At 37.0% G+C, this 20,346-nt stretch overlaps 1 protein-coding gene across 1 annotated transcript in view; it reads right to left on the bottom strand.

The window, feature by feature from the left end:
- Positions 1-234: 234 nt before the first annotated feature.
- The window catches only part of CATSPERB (cation channel sperm associated auxiliary subunit beta), a 44,767-nt gene continuing 24,655 nt past the window's right edge, over positions 235-20,346 (bottom strand). Inside the window, exons 11-17 of the mRNA XM_062577692.1 lie at positions 14,534-14,860; positions 10,826-10,965; positions 7,821-8,018; positions 7,354-7,464; positions 5,385-5,495; positions 1,516-1,590; positions 235-444 (exon numbers count right to left, since the gene is read on the bottom strand). Coding sequence (XP_062433676.1) covers positions 235-444; positions 1,516-1,590; positions 5,385-5,495; positions 7,354-7,464; positions 7,821-8,018; positions 10,826-10,965; positions 14,534-14,860 — 1,172 coding nt within the window. The remainder of the gene's footprint in view (positions 445-1,515; positions 1,591-5,384; positions 5,496-7,353; positions 7,465-7,820; positions 8,019-10,825; positions 10,966-14,533; positions 14,861-20,346) is intronic.

Below are 20,346 nucleotides of genomic sequence, written 5' to 3' on the forward strand. Positions count from 1 at the left end.
GAACATACATTTTCTGGAGATTTCAAAAACACTTTGGAAATGATAACTGAAATTCTAATGGAGAAATTATATGTGTGAAAATATAAATCTCAGAAGATCAGCAATACATCAAATCAGAAGCTACCTTTAAAATAACATGAAACATCTGTAACAGATTCAATAAACATGCAGTGAAAGAAATCTTTTCTTCTTAGATATCTTGCTGCACCTAATTCAAAAACACTGCTTCTCCATCTAGGCAGAAGTAGCAGTTGCAGTATTTGAAGTTTGTGATGGTGATACTTTGTTGAATCGTCCAAATTTATGTTTCAGTTCATCACATATGTTTATATCATATAGTTGTACAAGAAATGCCACAAAGATAATGCTCCCTATTAACAAAGCTGTTAATGCACTAATAAGATATTGTCCTGGAAAGGCCAGAGGAGCATCATCAACATAAATCTGAAACAGAAAATGTTTAAAATATCTGTTATTGTTTATTCAGTTTTATTACTAAGATTCTATAACAAAGTTATAATTCTTCCATTATTATTTCTAACACAAATAAATTGTTCTCGGCACAGAGGTAGAATAAAATGTTTCTTCCTCTTGGAGCAGTCTTTGAGCTCAGCAGAAATTTTGTCATTGCTTTAATAATGGCTAGCTTGCAAGGTAGGAGATGGATGGTCACCACAGGAAAGCAATTTCAGTGATGGAATATCAAGAAAGATCTTTTTATGCATCAATTGTGTTATGGCAACATGGGAGCTATATTGTGTAAATAAAAGTTGATCTAGAATTATATACATTTCAACCTTATTCTGCCTGGTATGTGTTTTCCTCGATTACAGGTATTTTGGGCTTAGGGCTATATCTACCTCTATTTATTTTAATAAAATGTAGAAGTGTGAAGCCCTGAACCCTAGTCTGGAGCTTTGTGTATTATCATTTTCCAATTGAAAAAAAAAAGATGATGATAAAAACCTTTTCTAAATCACTTTCTGGCTAGAAAGTACTATATATTCTATGTTCTATTTTATCAGTAAACACCATCTTAATGAATTACATGTGCTGATGAAGAGCCTAGGAATGTGAATCTCTGCAGGGTCACAAAGGTCACAGACCAGCAGTACCTTTTACTAGTAACTTCTTTGCAGGTAGGAAGAGGGCTGGAGACCAACTGGAAGTTAATGTGCAGTGCCCCCGCTGATAACTGGGATGAAGCCAGAGCTGAGGGGGTCCTGACCTCTGTATGACTGGCAGGCTCAGTCTAGATCGAGTCTGAATTTGATCAAAAAAGATTCAGCCTACCATGTTTAGAAAACTATAATGCAATATTTGAGAAAAACTGATTCTGCAAATGGCCAAATATGTGATCAGGACCTTGTTCAACAAAAGAATTCAAGCTGGGCTTGTGCAAGTGAAGCTTTTGATATAATTCATTTGGTTTTAATATGAAATGCTATGATGGTTATTAATAAATGTTAAATTATTAAATATTAAATCATTATAAGTATAATCTATTTATGGTACCTGAAATTCATCCGATAAGTTACACTGGGAAACTCCAGGAACAGTTGATACCTTGAAGTGGAAAAGCTCAGATCCCTATTAAAAGAAATCATCATCATCATTGATGGCTTTTGTTTCCAGAAAAAACATGTTTAAACAAAATGTTGGCTTTGCTGAGTAGAAACATTTTGATACCATTTTCAATTGGTGCCATGAGAACCGCCTAATTTTGAAGATAAAATCAAGCAAAAGTAAAGCTAAGAAGGAACGTAACTATGCTGTTCTTAAAAGCAATCAAGCAAGATTTAAATAGGGTCCACCAGCTAAGTAACAATTTTGTGCAGTAGTGGCTATTTTTTGCATTCTTTGCTCCCAGAAGGTCTGAGAAAAGCTATCAAGAAAACCAAAAGGTAGAACACTATTTTCTCTGCATACTTAGTTGTTTCTTGATTGATATGAAAAGTTTATTTTTGAGTCTGATCAAAAGGAAAGTGCATTTTCCTAGTTCAGGTAGCAGGTCTGCAGGCAGCAGGTTCTCCCTCTAGCCTGGCTCAAAACAAATAAAAGACCAGACTACAATCCCCACAAGGCAGTGCATTAGGTAAAGACAGTTTCTGGACAGGCATTTTAAGAGTTTAAAAATATCTAGCGTTGATCAATGCATTCAGACGAGGTATACTTATCCTTCCAAAATCTAAATGTCAGATATAGTCACACACAGTCACCTTTCTAAGGAGAACATCTAGGTGACAGTTTATGGAATAGACGGGTTAGTTAGAAGAGGCAAGATTTTTAATAAGATGCATAAAACAACTAATTCAAAAGTTCAGCATATGAGAAATTATTCAAAAGTTATCTTCATTCTCTCTGGGACCACTACTTTTAAAGATTACATGAAGCATGTGCACAAAATATAAACTCCAATCTACCCCATCTAGAAATAGGCCCAAATTATAAATGTGTAGCTGGATATATGCTTTACAAAGAAAATATGTTTCAATTCATATCAAAACTGCCTCAAAAGCGTATGGTGTTTCAGTTCTAGAACTGTAGCTTCTATCCATTTCTGTTCATAATATTTATTTTGACAAGATAAAACTTACATGTAAGTTTAAGATCAGAGAATCTGGACTATACACAGTAGTGTGGAGCTTTTTTGTTAAATAGAATCTTATTTTTAATATGCCTGATGTTTCATTGATACCTGTAAAATATAAAAAAAAAAAATCATTTCAAGAATATTTCCAATTTTTTCCTTTCCCCAAATGTATTAAATGCATCTAATATAGCTTTTGGCTGTCATAGACAGTGAGGGAAAAATAATTAGTTTAGTCCTTTTTTTCTAAGTGCTTTCTTTTTGCTTTTTTGAGGCACTGAGCACCCTCTCCCATTAGGTGACGGAAGACATTTACTACTGCTAGAAGTGTTTCGGGTTGCTTGGTACCCTGTCTCTAAATATAGTGGTGATCACTTGCTTATCCTTGAATTTCTTGAGTGTTATGGAGGAAAGATTAATAGGGATAATTTTTTATCTGCATAAAATAAAGTTTTATGAGGTTCTATTTCTATGAATGTCTTCTATGCCCACAAGATTAAAAAGTATATGTTTTAATAAAGAAGAAAATGAGGTATCTGTACTGGAGATCTTAGAACTGTAAAGGTGTGTATTTTGTAGCTGATGTAGGGTGAGCTGTATGCCCACTGAAAGGCAGCAGTAGAGCTTGCTGCTGATAGTGAAAGATTGTCCAAATACATAAAGTAAATCTTCACAAGATCCAATATGCCAGGCAACTTCCATACCTCAGTCATCATTCACGAGGTCCAACTCAAATCTAGTCTGGCATCATGAGGGCTGGACAGACTAACACCTGCCACAAAACAAGTCCAAATTCCTTGCAGGCAACTCTAGGTCCTGCCCATACTGATCAAGGCCTTTCAGTAGGTATGGGCATATCTTTAGGTCAGAAGATGGCTCAAGATGCCAAGAAAGCTGTGTGGGGTCATGCTACAGGGAGTCTAGGATTGGAGGATGAGCTGAATAATCAAACTAAACCCTCTCTTATTAGGCAAATATAATGTATAAATAGCAACAGGAGGTGCTAGACACATTCTTCACATTCTTCCAGCAGCACATGGAAAATCTGTGGGCCTGATTTTCTCTGTACTTCCATTTGTTGCAAATTAGATTTCGGGGGTGTCTGATTTTTATTAGCCTCAATAGGTGTTTGAGGCTTACTGATTTCAAGACATTCTCTAGTATTTCAAATATGTCGTACCCCAGCCTTTCAGATTAATGCATGTGTATGGGGCCAGTACAATTGCCTATTGCAAATAGGCATGTGTTGGGGCCCGCTGTACCTGGAGACACTGCTATCCTAGACAGCCCTGATCACCTAAGGATCTCTGAATGCTTTAGAGGCTTGAGAGAATTCTAGGGCAACTAGAGATAAAGGGAAATAGGACTAATTCCAGTCTGTAAAGCTGTTGCCTTGATCTCTTCCTGCTTTCCGCTGTGCCTCTCACTTCTCATAATCCCAACTCATTGGGATTATAATTTATGCTTTCCTGTTACCTTATATATATCACATGGACCAGCACTAAATCCCTTGTGACCTTCTCACCTAGAAAAGTATGGATCTAATCATGGTCATTGCCCTCCTTCACTCATGCAAGCTCCCTCTTTCCAACTTCACTGTGCTTTTCCTGATTCCTTTCAGCATAGCCAAATGACTTGTGCTTAGGTTATGTCCTCACCTGCCGTTCTGCTCGTGCACTTATCTGGAATTTCTGCTTTACCATGCCCCTGTTCTAGGACTAATCTCTACACTTGTGAGTCCCTACACAACTTGATTCTCACCTATATTCCCTTCTCTAGAGAGCTGGAGGCAAGGGGCAAGACCATGCCATTCATGCTCTTCATGTTTGCATAAGTGCTATGTATTTTCTGTCTGTAGACCTCTGTGGCCTTCATGTATGTATATATAAATACACGTATATAAAATATTTATATTTATATTTTTTGCATATGTGTCTATAGCGAATACATGCTAAGCCTTGCTAGTGGTTAGACCTGGGGATATGGAGTGCAGCTACCTTGCCTCTATTGGGCTACTCATTTAGGCAACTTCTAACAGCTTCTAGGCATTCTGTTAAAATATATGCCTCTAAATAAATAATATTTTTTTCCCTTCATTCACTTCAGTACATTAATTATTTTAGAAACATTAAGCATCAGTACAGTGGTATTTCTTTCATGATGTTTTGGTTCCCAGTGTGGATAATATTTTCTAAGACTGCAATTATTTTATACTGAGATTATAGCACCGTCCAGTAAAGACCAGGATTCCTTGAACCTAGCACAAAGCAGATGCATATGGAATCAGGATTCTTGCCCTAAATATCTGAATGATATGTAAGGATCATGATTATATTTCTGGTTTCACTGAAATCACTGAGTTTTGCCATGGACTCTTTGGGGTCAGAATTGTTCAATAATTTCAATTCGAAAATTGTCCTTACCTTTGACTTCCCAGTTTGTCCTTTGGTTTACTTCTGTAATTGTGATAAAATAAGGAAATGACAGATTTTTAATGGAAGTCGAATGCTTAAGGTTGAAATGGATTGGAAGCTTTATAACTGGATACCTCATTCTTAGAACCTGAAACGTAAGTCATTTGTTGTTACATGGCTATATTCAAAGGAAAATTTGTTCTGGTTCTTTTAGACATTAATTAAGCCTTCAGGCCTTGTAATGGTGATTTGGAATGTCTCCTTTACAGTCCAGCTGTAGCCTATTTTTCTATGTGCAATTTTTACTCAAATACTGTTTGGGCATGACCCAGAATTTAGCTTAAAGAAAATAATTTCTGTACTTTTATTTTATTTCTTACCTTATCTGTACAGTCTGAGAAAGCTGCAAGTGAAGACATTTTCTCAGCCAAGGTACAGTTGCATTCAGCTCTAGACGACTTGTTAGCACACTTCTTGTAGAATCCAGAAACCTGTGGAAAGGCCATGAAATCTGGTTTTAGCTCAGTTTCTTACCTGAATTCTAGAAATGAGACTTTATAGAAAAAGACATGAGTAAACAAGTGTAACTATTCATGTATGGTGTAGAAGAGTTCAAAATGTAAATATGATATTTGCTACAAGCTAGATACTGGAACAGCTAAAATCTAGCATTTCTGTCCCACAGAAAATTTCAAAATTCTGGAATTGGGTTGCATTTCTAATCAAGAAAAATATTGAAATCTTGGGATTCTTCCAAGAATTTAGTATTTCAAAAAAGTTTTTTAACCTTACAAACTTTAACTTTGTCAAGATTTAAATTTTTAATCTGTGCTATATTGTTTCCACTAATACAACACCCCAAAACTCTGACCATTTAAAATTTCAGTAATTTTCTGTCAAATTGTTGACAATATTCTTTGCTTTGACAAGAAGACATTTTCCAGTGAAAAATTGTTCCATTAGGGAAAAAAGTGAACATTCTTAAAAGACTCTTTGGAAATCAAAAAAACAAAAACAAAAACAAAAACAAACAAAAAAACAGCACTGCCCTCATGTAACTCTTCTTGCTTAAACTAACATATTGTCATAATTCAGGGAGAAAGGAAGGCAGAGGGAAATACAAACCTCTATTGCCACCTTCCTACTTTTCACTGCTGAGGAGAGCACCTCTGCTAGCACGGCCTTTGCCTTCAGCAGCATGGAGCAGGAATAAAGGCAAATGCATACTGAGGCCAAGGCATAGGTAGTGAAGCCAGAGTCAGCTATTCTTAAGGGAGCTCTATGGGGTGGATGGTTTGGGGGGAAACTGCTGTGTTTCCCCCAAGAGTCTCCGGCCTAAAAGACTGCCCTCTGTACTCACGCCTAAAGCTAGTTCTGCCTGAATTACCCAGCTGCCTACCTGAGATTTCCAGTGCTTGGCCTCAGCTTATTTAATTGCCGAAGCTCCTATTTCTTTAGACTCCAAATATGGTGACAAGCCATTTAATCATCCTTTCCCCTTTCTAGGACAAGCAGAAAGTGGACCTGTGCTTAGTTGCTAGGAAGTGTCTATAAAGACAATATCTTTAAATCCATTTATAGTGTAGGCAAAAGCCAGGAACACAGAGAGGTAGGTACGGTTTAAGAAAAATAGTACCTTCACAGGGGCACCACAAAACTTCTACCACTTTTTGGTATAGTGTCATTTTTGTGTTAACTTCTTGTGTTTATCAACACAGAAAGCAATGATCTGCTTAAAAGACCCAACTTGAAAATCTTGATGAAAAAGCTATTTTTCCCTGTATGTTTTACAATCTCAGAATGATCATGACTAGTGCACTGTGCTACCTATTTTAACTATAGTATTTTCAGATGGGAAGTGCTAAGTTGAAAGATATCCTCTCTTGCCTTTCTATTTTAATTCATGACATCTTATCAGTAATTCTGGCAGTGGTGATGAGAATAGATTTAGAGTGGAAACTGGCACAAGTCCTTTCCTTGTTAATGACTAGGATTAAAAGTTTACACTGAAGTTACCTGATTTTATATTTCAGTTCCTATTTTTCCCATTTATATCCTCTCTGTTAACATAATATTTATAAGCTTACACCATCCCATTCTTCAGAGCCTGCTTATAAATATATGTATCCTGCAGTAGTATGCAACCAAAAGGTCTACATTGAAAGGAAATAGGCTACAGCAAACGCACCACTGAAATGTCCTGTCTGTACAGTTTGCTTTTCGAAACACTGATTATTTAAAGTAAGTGATAGAAAAACAGACACTACGATGTGTGAAATACATCGTGGTAAAATAATTCATAGCTTTAAGATATGTTCAGCAGCAGTGAAATGATTACAGACATCTTACTTTTGAAGTATTGAAATAGTTTCTCATTCTTGGTTTGCTGGGATCTGCATTATAGAAGTTATCACTGAGTGGAATAGCTATTCCATGCATAGATGGAGGTCTGTAGTTTACCTGCATATAAAGGCACCAAAAGACAGAGGGACTTAGATTAAATACACATTCACTATGTAGAAAGGATGATAAGAAGCTACTCTTAATGTCAGGATAATAAAGCAGAAGTAATGTGGATGATATGAAAGCCAAAAGATACAAAACAAAGCAATTCATTTTTCTATATGTAACATTTTAGTTCCCAGCAACCGCTTCAGAGAAAACAGATTATCATTTTTTTTTCATTTCTGACCATCAGCAGTGACAAGTGAGCTAACAGATTCTCCTGCAAAAATGAATGCACGAAGTAGGAAGTCCTTCCTTTTCTATACCAATTCTTCAACATTCACCATTAGGTGAATGCTTAGCTTTCTTACCGGCAGTTCTTTTAGGATAAGAAAACCGTTTTCATCTCTTGGAGCTTTCTGTAGCCACAGATCAGCAGTTATTGGAACTGGAGAAATGTAATGAATTGTTTTCCCATATAAGCAGCCAGTCTTCAGTGTTATAATAAATGCTGATGTTTCACAAATACATGATGCTTCCGGGATAATCACAGCTATTGAAGATTTACCCTGCAGATATTTACATTGTGAAAATAAATCAACACTCCCAAAACAAACATTATGATTTAAAGGAATGTAGAAAATATCTTATTATTTGTACTGGTAGATATATCAGCATTGCAAAGTCTGCTCCTCCTGCCTCCTAACCTAGTGCAAGGAGATAAAGGAGCTGGGTTTAATCAGTGTATTTTGGAACTCATTTCAAAGTTCACTTTATCCCTATACTATGCTTCTACAGTAATGATCAGAATACCACTTAAGGTGTCCCTCTTTAATTAGGAAGGTACTCATGGCCGAATATGCTTAGTGAGGTGTTCTGAAGAATTCACAGTTTTACTTTTAATCTAACAAAGCCTGATTTTGTTAGTTTCCAGTTTATGTGGCAATGCCATACTTTTACCAGAGCACTTGAGGAAAGCAGTTGTGAATTATGAGCTGGTAAAAGTGATCAACAGAAATGATGTGGACAAGGATGGTACAGGCAGATCACTGTGACACATAATTGGCACTGATGTTATTTATGGGCTTGTATTTTTAGCTACTGGCAGTGCCTATCACAGTGGAGAGGGATGGTAGATACAAATGGAAAGAATACTTTGAAAAGGGTGTTATTTTTATACTGAACTTCTCATATTGCTCAACTGATGTTGCCTCAGCATGACACTGAACACACTCAAAGAAAAAGTGTCTGTCATAAAACCATAGGAGCTGCCACTGTGGTCAAACTAAAGGTCCATTTATTCCAGCAATCTGTACAGTGACCAACTGTGACTGTTCAAGGAAAGAATATAAGAAATAGGATAATACAAAGTGGTCCTTAATTCTGATAGTTAGTTGTTAAGGCATTTGGGTCACGGTATTCAATAACAAACAATGGACATATCCCCCATATATTTGTCTAATCAATTTTTAATCTTGTCTATAATTCTGGTTTTCTAAAGCATTCTGCATCAATAAGCTCAGCAATTCAGTTAGGCGGTGTGTAAAAAAGTGTTTTATTTTGCTTGTTTGGAATTACTACACAGCTTCTGCATTTCTGAGAAACAGTGAAAAGCCATCTTCGTACCACTGACTTTGTAGACATCTGCCATATCTGCCTTCAGTCATCTCTTTTCCAAGCAGGAATGTTCTATTCAGTTTTGCTTGTATGGAACCAATTTTTTGTTTCTCATCATTACTGTTCACCTTCTTTATGTCTTATCTAATGCTACTACATCTGCCTTTGAGATGAATGTATCTGAGATACAGGATCACAGAATCACAGAATGGTTGAGGTTGGAAGGGACTTCTGGAGATTATCTAGTCCAACCCCTTGCTCAAGCAGGATTTGTACAATAGCATCATGATACTTTCCTATTTTTTTCTCTGTTCATTTTGTAAGAAAATAATTCTAATATTCAGTCTGGATTTTCTTGCCATAGGGCATGGAGCTGTAACAGCTAGGTTAGAGCTCCTTGTTTTCTTCAAAAGGTATTTGTTAACCTTGAATTTTACCACACATTTTACTACTTTGTTGCCCTGCACTGATTAAATCTTTCTGCATCTCTTTGCTGTCATAGTTGTGACTTCGCTGCATAATTTTGTGTTTCTGCAAACTTTCCCACTTCAGTGTTCACTTTCTTTTCAATGATGTCATTTGTGAATAGCTTGTGCAGAAGGTATAGAGATACTCTGTACCCACTAGTTATATTTCCTTCATTTTTTGTAAAAAAATGACCACTTATTTGGATCTCCTGGTCCCACCAAGTTGTTAGTTGATGGATGACCTTCCATCCTATTCCATGAAAGCTTATTTTTTTTGAGAAAATTTAAAAAGCGACCTTGCTCAAAGCTTTTTAAAAATCCAAATATACTATAATCGCTAGCTCAGTCTCTTCCAATTGCTACACATGCCAGACATGATTTTCTTTGTTAAAGCTCACACTGATTCTTGCCTAAGATTTTGTTTTATGCAAGTGTCTACTAAATCTATTTTACAATAGTTTCAATCGGTTTCCCACCCATAAAAGTCAGACTTTGGGCACTGCAATTCCTCTGAACACCCCTGGAGTCCTTTTGAAGAACAGGTGGCATGTTTGTCGTTCTCTGCTCTTTTGACTGATTGAAATGACACTACAGTTAGCAAGTCACAAATTTCCTATTTAAAATTCTTGGATGAACAGCCTCTGTCCTGGCAGTTATTTGCTATTTCTTTAATTGACTTGTTCTACAACCTTTTCTAATGACAAATCAGTGTAAGATGGTTCTCAGATTATTACCCAATTCTTGAAGTCTCCTAATACCAATTTAAGATTTCCCTTCCATATCACGGTAGCCCCATTCCTTCAGAAGCCATTCTCACAAAGACTAATCTCACCTAATGCCTATCATATGACCTTCTTTAGTCTTTCCCTATTATATCTCATGTGCAATATTTATAATCAAATGCACAGCTATATATAACTAAATAGGAAAGGGACTCTAAAATGAGAAAGCTCAGAAAGAAACCATCTCTTTAGAGGATGTTATGAAAGAACTTCAAGAAGTAATACAAAAATGAATCAAAAACAAAAAAGAGGAATCTTGTTACTCGTAGTTTCATATCCTATCATAATATATTCTCGAATCATGTTCATTATGTAATGCTTTATCCAAGGACTGACAAAAAATGAACTGGAAATTTCAATAAAATTTTGCACAATTGTTTTTTACACTACATAAATTAATCTATACCTTTTCAGATTCTATCAGTCTAAAGATAACTCTCACATTACAACAGCTATTCAGAAAGGAAGAAAACTCCATTGTAGAAGCAAGGATGACTTGTCTTCCCTTACTTGCTTGTAAAATTTGTTGTTAACAGAGAATTCCAGTATGTAACTATCAATTTCATCCCAATACTCTTTTGTAGTCACTTCCAGTAGTGATGGATTGCCAATGACAAGGTTTATCAGTCGCATTTGGAACATTGGATAAGCTGTGAATCAAGCAAAAAAAATTGAAGGCATATTCAGTATTCCATTCTCTATACTTAAAGAACATCCCAAAAGAAAAAAATAAATAAATTCACACTCTAGAACTCAGTTTCACAGATCTATTCAAAGGATCAGTTGGTATGTGAAAGGAATAGGGAAAATCTTTCCTCATCATAACTCTGTGTATTTTCCCTCCACAATATCAGGAACTGCTTCTTTGCCAGTCTGGCTGACTGGCCAACGTATCCTTTATTGCACTGCAGCTGAAGGCAATGAAAGTAACTTTTTGTCTTTAGCTTTTCCATCTGCACTTACATCACGCTTTAAAATTTATACAAAGTACTGATGTTAAAAGTTTCTCCGTTCCTCTACTACTTTGAGCTCTCTGGTCCTTGGGTTTAGTTTTTTTTAGAAGCCAGCTCCTTCCCATCTCCAGTACTCTACACAACCACGTAACAGATCTTAGCTGTCAGCTTCTGCCATAGCAATATCCTTACCCTGAGCAATGCAACTTTGGGACACTTGCTACTTAGACTTAGAATATACACAATCTCCAAATAGTTCTTTTTTGTTGTTGTTGTTTTTTAAACACACTTATTTTTAAGTTTATCCATGTTAATGCACAAAAGAAAATGCATGCAAGTGTAAAGGAAGGAGTTTTCTTCATGACTAGTTTTATTTGTTTAGATCTCAGTGAAGATTTAGATGTTTAAAACAGGATTTATCTGAGTTTCAAGCACCCAAGCTAAAGTTATGATCTGATAAAACCATGCTAAGATGAAGGCTAAGTCTAAAGGCTGAGTTTGCCTTTCTGTTTGGCCTGCAAATTCCCAGTGCTCACAAAATCACAGAATAGCTGAGGTAGAAAGAGACCTCTGGAGATTATCTAGTCCAACTCCCATGCTCAAAGCAGAATCAACTAGAGCAGGTTGCTCAGGATCTTGTCCAGTCTGGTTCTGAGTGTCTCCAAGGATGGAGATTCCACAACCAGGGTCTGACCTGCCTCACAGTAAAAAAGTTTTTTCTTACATTTAAATGGAATTTCCTATATTTCAGTTTGTGCCCATTGTCTCTTGACCTTGTATTTTTTCAACATTGTTTCTGAGCATTACCAAGCTGTTCTGGCCTATACAAGTAAGAATCTAGCTCTCACATAAGTTAATGAGTGGCATCCAAATTTCCTAAGGAGCTCAATCTGTTGGCGTACTGAGTCAGGTTGAAAGAAATCTTCAGTGTCCATCTTCTGTTCTAAAATCTGTATGCAGCTTCTCTAGTTTTATGAAATCAGTGAGGGGTGCTTACCTTTGGCAGCATAATCCACTGGTTAGAACATGCACCAAAAAGTTCAAGCCCTCTGTTCAACATCCTCCACAGCGAGAGAGTCCAAATCAGTCTCTCAAGAGAAGCTACCTACTAGCCTATGGGGCTGGGGGGTAGGTTGTTGTCTACATCTTTCCTACTGTTGAAATGCCTGTTGTGTAGCCACATACACAGGGTTAATGAAGCCAGGAACAGAGCATGGATGGAGGAGCATGACGGTTTAACCTGATAGTACTGCAGGGGGAAGGAAGGGTCCCAAGTTCCTGGCTGACAGCTGCAACGGGTTTTGATTTATTAATCCAGTAACTGATAACGATAGTCTTAAGATCAGAGACTAGAGTTCAATCATTAAGCTGCAAAGTCATTGTGCAGTGAGCAAGAACCCTGAATGGAGGGTTTATACACAGAGGACAGACTCACTTGGCAGCAATAAGAGGGGGCAATTCAGGTCATGGCTATCAGAGCAAGAGCCTCACTACATCTGCAGTGCACACAAGCATCAGTGCTAGCAGCTTTATTGGCAGCAGCAGGGTTGGGTTTTATCTTTTAACAGGCAGAAAGGTCAGACAGGTAGCACTGAAACTATTAACTGGGGCCAAAAGTAGTAATTTGACTGTGAAGATTTTAGCATTCCTGAAGGGTGCATGTGCCTTTTCTGTGAGAGCTTCCTTACAGAACCATGGGCAACAAGGCATCTTGACAGGTCACCTGTTCCCAGCAAAAATCAGCTATAAATCCTGGTAATACTGTTTGGTATTAGCTGAGTGCTTGCTCAGCCTAAGAGAAAGTGCTCCTGTGTCCGGAGCAATGCCCATCCCTTGAATTCCTCCCTGCCTCCCCAGATAGCTGGGTGTTGCTCAGGTTTATCAGATGCACTGGTCAGGACTTGTCCTCCTTTCTGTAAGTGAAAGTTGGTGTTTTCACATATGCCTTGGAGTTTAAGAGCACCAGTGTCTTTAATTTCCCAAATGGACCTGGATTCTTAAATGCTGTAATCTTTTTTAAAAAAAGTGTCTTTGAAGGGTTTTGTCCTCCTAATCTGGAATGTTAGAGACTTATCTAGGGGCTCTTTTTCTCAGTGATTTGAACAGCACCAATGACACTACCACATATTTTCAGTGACTTGTCCATCAGGGTGAGCTCTAACTTCAACTAGTCAACACCAGTTACTGCAGAATTACCCTTCTCAAGTCTGGATGAGAGATGTTTATATTAGTGATTATGATAGTCTCCTTTTAAATAGCTCCCTCATGCAAACTTTTGCAATAGAAATAATTTGCTTTACAACACAAATGTTACCATAATCCACAGTATTTTTCACATAATTAGAATCATAATTAGAATTATTTAATATGCATTCATTTCATATACAAGTAGGCATAGCATCAAGAACTGTAATAAATCACAAGACTTTCTAAAACTGCCTATTGTTAGTATTTTTCTTTGATCTTAGTGAATTTTACATACATGCGTCAAACCGCTTCATTTTTTGCTATATTAGGATTCTGTTTAAGCAGTCATCACTGTTATGTCCATTCTCTTTGTTTCTATTTTATTAATCTGATTTATTCAATGATCTAGTAAGGCCCAGCTATTTAAAAAGTGGGGTCTGGGAGTGAAGGGCATATTTGTATATGTTCATCTACAATAGAAAATGAATAAATACTTTTTAAATAAAACATTCAGCTTTACTTTAAATGTCATCAACTACATTTATATACGTTTTTCATTTGAAAATTGTCAAAAGCCATTTTTATTTAATGAAAGCAAGGGGTCGTATGTGCAGCTCATTTAAATCAATGGAAAGGTGCCACTTTCCAAATTAACTCTGAGATGCTGAATCGAAGTTACAGATGTACCTATAGGTCCTACATTTATAGTTAGTTTCAGCTTTTAAATTAACCTGGTGCTAAGTTATAAGAATAACGACAATGTGTGTGTGGTCACTATCAAATTGAAAGAGACTTAAAAGATTTCAGAAGAGCCAAAGTCTTGTCTTTGCTTTTACTTCTGAGTGGAGAGAGACAGAATTTAGTAAAATTCACTTTTGGCTGAAAACAAACATGTAGAACAAAATTTCCACAGAATACTGTTTGAAAACAAGGACAGAGATTTTTAGTAGAGAAATTCCAAGTTTATCTTTGCTGACGTTGTTGGGCTGCCTAAAGTTATCCAAAACAGCTAATGGCTGCTGTATGCATTGCATACAAATTATAGACTTCAAAAAGAACTAAATGCCAAGTCTCTTACCTGTATATTGAGGGGTTACCCTGAATGTGAAATTGTAAGTTGTGTCCAGATCCAAGTATTTAATGACATTCTTTGCTATATGATTATACTCTTGTATTGAATATCTGCATGTGTCTAACTTCAGGTCCCATTTCTTTCCATTTGCAGTACCAAAGTTATGCATGAACCATTGCTTGGATGGAAAGCTTATGTTGAAAGGCACCTTGTCAGGCATGGTGGGCTCCGCTATTGCAGTCTGATTGTCCAGAATGGCCGTGATTAGGAAGCTGCTGCTCCCTGGAATCAGCACTGTCTTTTCCACATCAGTGATTCTAAATCCATTTTTACCTTACAAAAGCAAAGCAAAGAGTTAAACTTTGTTAATTTTTTAGCATTGTAGACTTGTGCCTAAATTATGACTCTGCCATTTGATAGACCACAGAGCAAAACAATCATCTGCCCCATAATTTCAGTAACAATGTTCATAAACAAAACTTTCTAAGTAAAATTCCACACTGATCGATGAATTCATGTTAGCTACAGCAATCACACTCTTATAGGTAGAAACTGTGACATGATCAGCACTTCATTTTAACATGACACATAAGGTCATGTGATTATAACATTTATACTGTAATTCATTTAAAAACATTTTTGATAATCACCTTCTGCCATAGCCCCCCCTCCAATACCATTAATGTAGCTAGAGATGGGATAGACAGAGAAGCTCCCTAGCTAACCATAGTTTTTTTCAGCACTGCCTACCTTTCTGACCAATACAGAAGCAAGAAATGACATAGAAACTGCTTTTATGGGCCTCTACAGTTCCTTGCAAAATAACTTGAAACTGCTTTGTGCGCTGCAGAAGAAGCCATATCTGTGTCTCTGAATTTTTATGTTTCAAAAGCCACACCAAAAATAAATTTCAGCGTAGCATAGAACTTGCTGTTAAGGGAACCAGGCAGAATCACATTATGCATCCTTATCAGCAAAATTTAAGAATGACATAGCTGCTTTTTGTCTTGGAGAATTACACCATGATCTTTTAAAACAAACTATTATTTTAAATAGTGCTTACAAAAAAATAACCAAAGATTATTATTATTTTTTTTAATTGGACAATGCTAAAGCTCATGTGTTGGGGACACACACTCCATGAAGGGAAGGACAGTTCAGGCTTAGAGCACCCTGGCTTTTCAGAAACGTTGACATTGGTTGTAGTATCCCTTCCTGGTCATTTAAAAGAATTGGGAAGTATGCAAACAGCTCAGGTCTCGAAACGTTTTTGCTGACCACCCTCTCCTTGTTCATACTTCAAATTACTTTTCTTACTTCTTCAGAACCCACCTAGCTTTACATGTGTTTTTCTGCTTTCACGTGTCTATTCTCTGAATGCTCACAAAACATGACAATAAATACTAATCTTCTCATTAATAATTTACAACAGTCAGGAAGTGAAAAAAAATAAAGATGTTAAAATATTGTTTGGATAGGGTTAAATCCTTTTGAGACTGGTGGATGTAAGAGCTATCCTTCCTGAGTTATTAAAGAAATGATTAAGGTCTTTTTAGTATTAGAGAACTGAAATAATGGCAACCTCCACCTAGAATCTCTAAAACTTCCAAAAGACGTATGCTGGGCATGTCTAGGCAGGGACTTTTATGCACTGTTCATCTGTGAAAGTGCATCTGCCTGTCTGCCCATGCACAGAACTACACAAGGAGTTGAGTTCTGTATGCTACTGCAGGATTAGCTAGTGCATAACCCCCTGAAATCCAGCTGCTCTTACTCTGTGATCAATGGGATGTAGTTTATGCTCCTTTCACTGTGAGATAAGCACCCTCATATTACCTTGTATTTATTGCAGGAGAAGACTGTGCACCTGAACAACAGTTGTCCTAAAGCAGCTTTATCAGGATTTTGCTATAAATAGTCATGCAATAGTTTCAGGAAGAGGATCTTGACTACTCAGGCTACGGGTGCATTAGCGAGATCAACTGCTTTGTAGTGGAAATGTTCTCTTGTGACAGGCCAGAAACCCTGAGAGTGGTTACCTGATGAAATATCTTTTGATTTAAATTAAAAAAAAAAAAAAAAGGATTACTTAAATCTAATTTTATGAGTGAGATTTCTGAGGAGTTTTAGCTTCCGACTTTCTTAATGCTCAGAAGCCAAATAGATCCCTGCTATTGTGCTGAATATTTCTAGCAAATAACAGATAGTGCAAGGGGGACTGCAATTGCTTAATTTTAACTAGTAAATCTAGTAACTGCTGTGCCGATAAGAAAGGGAGGAGGAGGAAAGGAAGCTTCTGGAATTTCTTTTGGATTTGTCGAGTGCAAAGCTGTACCTGAAATTAATGCAACAGAAGCAGAAATTTTCTGGTTAACATTTAAATTTTTAAATTTAAAAATTAAAATTAAATTTAAATTAAATTTAAAAATTTAAAACATTTAAATTTTCTGGTTAACATTTTCTGGTCAACAAACACATAAGTGGTCGTCTGGTCCAAGACAATTCTTGATGGGAAGCTGACCTTTTAAGCAGTCACCTCGCTATTTCCCAGTAACAAACAGAGAAAAGAAAGATCTTACAGTCTACTGAGAAAATACAGACCAGCCTAAAGCTCCCTGTAGGACAGATATGATCTTTGAGTGCACTTACAAACTCACTGGGCAAAGAGAGGCACTTTGGGAGGCAGTACTCCTTCCTCAGAACAATATAGTGACACACTTTTGGCTGTAGTAAGAAAAATTCAAAAGAAGTGACTGATACAGGTGTCAGCTCACTGTACTATGTCTGGAAAAGGACAATTTGAGTTTGTGTCACTATTTTAAAACTACTGATTAGGCCTTTCAAACCTCATCAGGACCATATGTCGAAAGAAGATGAGTTCTACTAGACTTGTGGCACTGTTGGGTATAATAACGACCTTTGATTAGGAGAAATGCAGAGTCTGAGCTCCTTTATGAAACAGATGAAATCTGAGGGGCATCTGCCTCAAACAAAGTCAAGCAGAAAACTGAAGCACAGAGACTGATTAAAAAGGAGTGTTGTCTCAGTGAGGTAGAAGGAGTGGGGGAAAATTCACAAGAAATGACAGACAAAGGAACAAAAAGCCAAGAAACAGCAGAATAAATACTAGCAAAAAATGAAAGAGACAAAGCTTCTTGGCCTGAGCAGTGACTGAAAGTGTCTTTTCACAAAAAAAGAACAAAAAAACAAAACAAAACACTTCATGCCTCCTGCGCAAAGAACATACATTTGTACTCAAATACTTGATTTTAATCACCAATTTATTCTTAGTTGAACTAATATGCATAGCAAATTTAGCATACCTCAAAAAGAAAGATAATGCAGTTTTGCCTCTTGGGTTATCTTTATCTAAAGTCACCACATTTTCATCCAAAACTGATTTGCAGCTTATGGAGTGACCCATGCCACTGCCAGCTCAGCTGGAGAGCTGTAGCAGATGGATGGAGCAATAATTCTTCCACTTCCTCATCTTACCACACTAGCATGTGTAAAGCACTCTGCAACACTGCTGAAGGTGATCAGAACGCTGGCAGCTGACTTTGCAATGCATTGGATTTTGCTCCCACAAGCCCTTACAGTGACTTAATTGTGAGAGGGCAATAACAAATTTTGGAGTGCTAACAATCAGCTGGTAAAAGATACCATCTTTGTATACTATAGCAATTTCTAAAATGATTGTATAACTGTATTCCTAGTGTACCACAACTAAAATGGAAAGAATATATAAAACCCTATTACATATTCCCATATATATGCACCTATACCCATGTTTATATGCAATGATTGAAATAAGCAGAAAATGTTTACATCATGAGGTTAAAACCTTAGGTTATGAACAAAAAAGGAATGAAAGCCAGGAGCTGCTACTCAGAGAAGCAACAGCTCCTGGCATCCCTTGCTATTCACAAGACCAGGCCACTCATAGTATGCTGAGGTTTGTAGTGAGAGGATGTAGTAAAGGCTTCTGTAAGCCAACTATTACTGCTACTCAAAGCAGGCAAGGCCTTACTTTCATGAGTGTAATGGCCGGAAACCCCTCACTGATTCCTGGACTCAACATAGGCTTTGGTAGTTCAGCTGCCAACAAATTCTGCCTTCATGGTCTGTATGTGGGATCTTTTGGTTCCTGCTGAGTTCAGAACTCAGGAGTTGTGATCTGGGAGCTAATTGTCACAAAGGTAAAATACCTCTCATCCAGAAGTATTTTGCACCTGCTACAAGATAATGGCTTTTGAGCTAGGTTATTCTTGGCACTTGTATTTCAAGTGAAGCTTTTTGTCCACAAAAAAGTGGTGTACCTATTTAGAATAGGGAACAGTGGTATTGCAACACAGGACTTCAGTTCAGGGCTTAAAATAAGAGGGAATGTATATGAAGATCCCTTTTACTCTAAAGAATCAATGACACTTGACTGACTACATCTGCAACTTACCAGGATTAGAAAGGTGGAGTATTATGTTACTGTCATTTAAGCCCTTCGTAATAGTTAATGTATATTTTATGCAGGGACTGCTTCCTTCAGATTCAATGGGGAACTTCTCCAGAACGTTTACAATGACAGAGGACAAATAACGTGGAGAATATTGCATTGGGAAATCTCCGACTACCACAGCTGCTCCTACTGGCCTATAATGACAGGAAGTATAATGTGTTGGATAATTCACCAGGTAAACAGCATATACATTTCATGCTATTTCTACAAATTCTGAAGATAAATTGTTCTCCAAAGTCAAAGCAGACTGGCAAATACCAGATGTGGAAGTCAGGTGTCCTGCACAGATGAAAGGATATTTAAAAGAAAGTCCTCATAATGCTACTAATTGATGAGATAGATTTGGATTCTTAGATTGTACAGCCCTTTGCCTGTCTGCTGAAAAAAAAAACCCAAAGAGCAATTACTTACCTTTCAGTAAACAGAGTTCATGCAGCCGTGCCCATATGTACTCTGTGGCAGTTGACACAGAATTAGTTACTAGAAGAAGGTGCTCTGAGCCAAGTTATTCAGTGACTGAAACAAAGCTTTACCAGATTCAAACTGAGATACTACACCAAAATTACTTATGATCTTCAGAGGAGTTAGTCTACATATATATATAAAAAATACACACACACACACACACACACACACACACACACACACACACATACATACATGCACACACACGGAGCACAGTTTCTATAAACTCTGTGTGCTATGGGAATACTCATAAGAAGTTGCTTTTTCTCTTCTAAAATTCATAGGAATATGCCTTGTGGGTTCTAAATGAGCTATCTTGAAGCACATCTTCATACAAGCTGGCACATACTTGAGTTGAAATTCCCTGATTCTTAGACAGGTCACTAAAGACAGTGAAGAGTGTAAGAATTTCCTCTATTCTGACATTTAAAATGCGTAGAGCAATCATTTCTTCAGAATTTTGTGCTTTGGGGCAGACAATAGCGATGGGACTTTGTTACTTTAATATGACATAAATTCTTAAAAAAACTCCCAACCCTTAGGAATTTCACCCCCCCCCCAAAAAAAAAAAGAAAGAAAAAAAAAAAAAAAAAAGAAGAAAGAAAGAAAGAAAGAAAAAGCTTAGGTTGTAGAGCAGATGTAAACTTTACAGAAGACAGAATATGATGGGGAAGTGGTGTTGAGACACCATAAAACTTTTAGTCTTGAAAAAGTATTGGAAATTGCAATATTGATGGCATCAGTACTCAGCTAAAGACAGACCCAGTAAGTTGTGCTGAATAGATTGTGCCCTCACTTTCAGAGCTTGTTCTAGTCAAAGCAGAGATTCCAAGCATCTGTG

This window comes from Rhea pennata, chromosome 5 (genome assembly GCF_028389875.1).
Source record: "Rhea pennata isolate bPtePen1 chromosome 5, bPtePen1.pri, whole genome shotgun sequence".
Taxonomy (NCBI): domain Eukaryota; kingdom Metazoa; phylum Chordata; class Aves; order Rheiformes; family Rheidae; genus Rhea; species Rhea pennata.